At 30.4% G+C, this 6,000-nt stretch overlaps 1 protein-coding gene across 2 annotated transcripts in view; it reads left to right on the top strand.

The window, feature by feature from the left end:
* Positions 1-5,560, top strand: part of NDFIP2 (Nedd4 family interacting protein 2) — a 61,849-nt gene extending 56,289 nt beyond the window's left edge. The window contains exons 7-8 of one of the 2 annotated variants that reach the window (XM_081214746.1): positions 2,590-2,695; positions 2,970-4,079. In XM_081214746.1, the coding sequence (XP_081070872.1) occupies positions 2,590-2,693 (104 nt within the window). In that variant the 3' untranslated portion in view covers positions 2,694-2,695; positions 2,970-4,079. Of the gene's footprint in view, positions 1-2,589; positions 2,696-2,969; positions 4,080-4,101 lie in introns of those variants that run through there. The other variant, XM_081214745.1, reaches the window with a different exon arrangement.
* Positions 5,561-6,000: the final 440 nt, after the last annotated feature.

A 6,000-nucleotide genomic window follows, 5' to 3' on the forward strand; every position in this document is an offset into this window, starting at 1 on the left:
ATGTGGAAAAAATTTTTCCCGTTGTAAAATCCTCATATCCAAACACTTATATCATCTTGGCTATTCAGATAATTCTATGTAGCATTCTGGATTTCTGAGTTAAAATTCAGAGCCTGTCAATTTAAAGAATCAGTGGTCGAATGATAAGTCAATCCTACAAAACTTGAAAATCCTAAAATGATTAGAAAATAGTTGCCTTCAGCATTTATTTTGGAAAATATACATGCATAATTTTCTTTTAATGATTGTAGGAAGTGTTGAGAGGAGGATAGTTGGATATTCTGTTCATTCTTTTATTTTTGGATCATTGAAACATTCTTTACACTTTGGAAGGGTACCCTGCATTAATCATTAATCAGTCAGGCATAAGGAAAGGCTTCATGCCTAATGATCACAGTACTTCTGTTGAGTTTTCTTCTTACAAGGCATGTCTTTTATTAATATTGATGAATTTTATGGATTTCCAATTTTTGATCCCTTGTGTTTTCCTCTTTAGATATATGATAATTAAGTTAGTCTTAAAATCACATGATACCTTTAATCCACATTTCAAATTTATTTACTGACATGACGAATACATTTTGTTTCTATTTAGGTTTAAGAGCCCACATTTCTCTAGTAACATAATTATACAGAAAATAGCATTTCAGTAGGTGGCAGTGTTCTCCTTGAGTTTTTATTTAGTCCTGCTGTTGCATCTTTTGGATCTTTGGGGAAACAAAATCTTAGTGGTCGGTTAAGGTCACTAAAAATCCTAGATTGTTTCTCTAATATTTATAATGAAATTATTCTAATGTTGTCATTTTGTTGGGGAGTCAGACTTGTACAAAAGTTTAGCCAGTTTTTTGTATTGTTAATTGTTTTCTGACTGATTCTGTGCTCATTATTGAGTTTCTTCCTTAAAAGTGAAAAAATTGATGAAGTCTGTTAGGTATTTAAGCATATTGAATGAGATACTTGCTTATAAATATTATTAGCGGATTGAGGAGCCTTCAGAAGGCAACTGTGAGACAGAGTAGAATGCAGAGGACAGCCCCAGTTCCATATCAGAGCCATAATCTAGCATTTAGGGGAATGTGAAAACTTAATTCGTGATCAAAATGTTCCTCTCACATAATACTCAGAAGAGTGCTGAGCACATCATAGAATGCTGAGAAACAATAGCTGCTGAGTGATCGGTTTCTAGATGCGAATTGGCTTATTTTGGAAAATGCCTGAGCAGAACAAAATGTGTCTTAGAATCAGCAGCTTCATAGACAAAAGAAGGGATTTCACAAGTAATTTTGGCGTACATGTTTCAGTAGTACTTTTACGTTTGGATCACAATATCATTATCATTGAACAGCATCTAGAAGGGCATGAGGGTAGAATTCAGAGCGGGAGTCACAAGTGGAAAGAGGATATGGGAAGCAGATGGGATCAGATTTAGGTGAAACTTATACCACTTGTTTAAGTCATTATTTGTATATCTCTTCTATCTTTCCTCTCTAATTTATTATAACCATGCTTCTTATTTTAGTGCTTCGATTATTGTCTTAGAATTGGGTTACAAATTTCGGTTGAGACTTTACATTTTAAATCGACAGACTCTTCCTCCTGGTGAGGAAAGTTGCATGCGTACATATATTTTGGTCCCTGCCCTCCCGCCCACCATTACCTAGTTAAAAATTTACTGGAGTCAATAAATGTTGCCCTTAGAATTGTATGCTTAAGTATATCAAAGACTTAGCTCTACTAATAATGGTAATGCTTTTTATACTTAGCTCATATTTTTCACCTGAAACTTTGAAGCATTTCACAGGCTTTGTTTTATTGATTACTAAAGATACCTGTGATTATTATAAATGATTATTAATGTAAATGATTATTATTTAAAAATGCTATTTTACAGAGGAGAACACTGAGATAGATAGAAGATACATCTCAAATCATTTAAGAAATCACTAGAGTGGCTGCTTCCAAAGTCTTCTTGATTTTTCTCAACTTAATTTTTATTATAAATTAGTCTTTTATTACTTGAAAATAATAACTAATAAGTAAATTATTTACATAATGCACATATCTCTAAATGCAGATCTTGCAGATGACAGGCACCTGATCTTGCTAGACAGGCTTATTATTGGTTTTATCCCACAATTGTTAGCAATTACATGCATATGTTCTCTCTTGAATACTTTATATCAGTAAATATGTCTTAGTTTGCTTAGTAGTTATAGTTATTAAAAAGTTTGGTATAAAATGGGATTTCTGTGAGTTAAGTGCATTAGGTAGCTTTGCTTTTTAAGAAATAATTTAGTAAGTGTGTATCTTTGTGTAATTTTGGATTTTCATGGCTAGATTTATTGCTTTATTTTAGATACATCTAGGTGTAACAAATTGAAAGAATTTGGGGGTGGCAGTAAAATTTTATTATATTTCCTTACAATAGAGTTGTCATTATAATGTAAAATATATTATGGAATGACTGTAATCCTACATGTTAAATTCTTTAGACCAAGAGGATCTTGTTTATAATTGTCTATCTAAAATTTATTGTGTCCCCTTTCTGTGTAAGAACATAACATATCTGTATTATTCCAACCTTCTCAGGCCTGCTTCTTTTCTTCAGAGGATTTGTTAATTATCTAAAAGTCAGAAACATGTCTGAAAGCATGGCAGCTGCTCATAGAACAAGATATTTCTTCTTATTATAGAGGTAAGAAATATTAATATATTAACTGTTTATTCCTTTTGTATTCAAATTCACCAGATGCATATTAAATGCTTAATGTGTACTCATGTTGTTTACTCAAATTCAGCATATTTAATAGATTTTTATGCTGTTAACAGTCACTTACCGAAATTTAAGAGGTTGTGGACTTTTAAGATAACTTCCATTTTTAAAATTGAATTTCATACATTTTAATTTTTAAAAATGTATTATGAGTAAACTGAAACTTTAAATCAGACTTTTAAATTTCTTTTTAAAGCTTGACCACAGGATGTATACGAAGTAACCACCAACACAGCATTTGAAAGCTTGAAAAACAAAATATAACAAAGCACTTACACAGAGAGAATGGGCATTTTGCATAAAACAGTGTGAAATTCACATAGATATCTGGTGGATAAAACAAACAAACAAAAAAACAAATCTGTGATTGAAAAGCAACTTGCCATGCACTGTTCTTAACAAACTGGATCAATGAATAAAAGTTGTGTGAAGAAAATAGGAGCTTTGTTACTATTTTCTTAATGTGTGCCAGTTTGTATCAACAACGAAGGCTGCAACTTGAATAAATGGGAGTATAAAGAAATGAGCAGAGGTTGTCTTACTGGTTATCCAGTGATTTTCTGGAGGCTGTGTCTATAGTAAAGGCATTTATTTATTGTGCAGCTAGTAGATCTTCACATGAAGAGACCTCATATCTCTACTCGCTATACTATTGATACTTTTAAAGCAAGTACCATACACTTCATTGATTTGAACTTTTAAAGTAGTTGAACTGCATAAGCAAAATGTCTACTAAAGCACTTAACTTCTGGATGTTTCTTTAAGTACAAAATGTTTCAAGTTGCTATGACTTAAGTATAAATAAATTGTATGGTTTGTGATTTGGTTGCTTAAATTTTATGCTTATATGAGTTTTACATAAGCTGACATGATTTACTTATTTCTGCTAAAGAGAACAATGATTACAATTGCATTTCTGGATTATATTTAAATATCACTTTAAATGTTCCACTAAGGTTTCTTCCTCCCCCTAGAAGATGTCACATTTTCTCTTTAACTGGTAAAATGTCTTTATAAGCAGTGACCTTAAGAGTTTGTCGGTATTACCTGTAAGATAAAAGGCAAAGTAATTTTACTAATTTAAATGATATTCTGTGAATATTCAGTGTGATTACCTTGTTTGCATTTTCAAGAGTAAACTATAATATAAATATTTTCTAGATGGTTAGAAACCTAAACTTCAGAATATATTTTGATATATGCTACCTTATGTCATTCTTACCAAAAGGATATTATATACTTGATGTAATACTGCTTATAAGATCGGTTTTCATTATGCTGTCGTTTGCAACTTAATACATTTTAAGGCTAATTCTTTTTGTCCCTAGACTGCATCGGCCAGACATTCCTTTCTTATATCAATGTGAAATTTCCAGATCGTCTGTAAACCTGCAACTTTAATAAGATAGAAGACTACTAAAAGCAGAAGACAAATTAGTGAAGAAAAGATAGAGCTTCATAACTGAATGGCAGAGTGGTTTATGCTTAAAAGCCATTTCTGTTCATTCTCTTAAATATTTATATTTCATTTGTTTTGCACAGTTGCATACGTGCCCATTTAAAAGATTTGGGTATACTTGAAAGAAACCATAAAGTTGTAGCAGTAAAGTGGAGTCACATTTGATTAATCAGTGTTTGATATAATTGAAAGAGTTGAGTGATAAACAGTCTTCCAGCATGTAAATGCCATTGACTTCTGACCTGACATTTAATATAATAAAAATGAAACTATTAACCATGTCAAATACTTTAGTTTCTGGCTCTTAGATTTATCTAGTAACTCTACACATGAAACATCCTTTGTTATATATAGAGTTTTTTGAAACCTGCAGTGCTGATTATTAGGCTTTGTCAGATTGTTGAGCCAATATTTACATCATTATTTAGCAAAACTTTCTGTAAATAACCATGCATAAATTACTTTCTGCATTTTTTCTTAGAAATTGTGTCTAGATATCTCTTCATTAATTTTAAATTAAGTGAACTTAATATATATAGAAAATTTGGGTGTTAAAGATAGTTCTAGGACAAATTTTAAGAAAATGTGGGTATGCCACATGTCCTTTATAAGAAAATCTTTTTTTTTTTTTTATAGGGACATGACAGTTTTAGGGTTTCTCAAATGAGAAGTTTGGTTTTTAGCATTGTCCATCTTAGAGATTCTTGCAGGAAGAGATTGTATTCGATATTATATTTATTTCATTTAAGACATTTTTGAAAATTAATTTTCTGAATAAGATACTCTCATTTGCATTTTGTCTTTTAAAAAGTCAATAAAAAGTATCTTTAAATATCATTGTAATATTTTTTCCTTTAGATGTTTAGTTTAATTTAGCAAATAAAAACTTGTGCTTTTAATAGCTTCTTGCTTTCTGATTGTAGGATTAACTTGTAAAAATCATTTCCTGAATTGAGATATGTGAAATATCTGTTTTCAAGTTATGGAAATGTATCTGTGGAATATAGGGGTGTGAGTGTGTTGCGAGAGTGTGTGTGAATATTATTACAACTGGAATCTATTTTACATGCGTAAGCTACTACATTTTACAAATCATTTTATGTCTCATCTGTTTTCTCTTCAGTTATATCTTTGCTTTTGAAATGCAACATTAAAAATGATGGGAATTATCTTTTAAACTTAAAAATCAGTTGATACAGCTATATAGAACATATAAAATTGATTGCTTGTTTATTATTAGACACTGACTGACTACTAAAAGATACATCTAAAACTATTCAGGGTCATTTTTCCATTTCTGAAAAAATAAAATTTATTATGCTTTATAACCTTTTTTGTATTTCTCTGTATTTTCTGATTTATTTCATTGTCTTTGATAAATAAAACATGTTTTGTTTTGCTAATTGAGCCTCCTATTTTCTTGTTTTCCCTCATTTATTCTCCTCCCCTGCTAGAATTTTTATTGTTGGTTAAAGTACCTTTGTTACACCCATTGAAGTAAAACAATAGCCTGGGGTAAAGAAACAAAATATTTGATTTAGTTGCCTGATTTGGAAATTAACTAAAGTTAAAATTTACTTAGAAGAAATGTGAACTCGTGCTAGATCTCTTTATTTGCACATTAATTGTCCTGTAGACCTGTACTTTGTTCTTTGTAATAGTTTTTAATGAAATTAAGCTATGATACATAGTAAGTTAAAATATCTAGATCATCTATCATACATCAATTTATTAAAATTTTATTTTTGTTTCTGTGGTGTTAATACTT

This window comes from Mesoplodon bidens (assembly GCF_964165515.1).
Source record: "Mesoplodon bidens genome assembly, chromosome: 17".
Classification (NCBI taxonomy): domain Eukaryota; kingdom Metazoa; phylum Chordata; class Mammalia; order Artiodactyla; family Ziphiidae; genus Mesoplodon; species Mesoplodon bidens.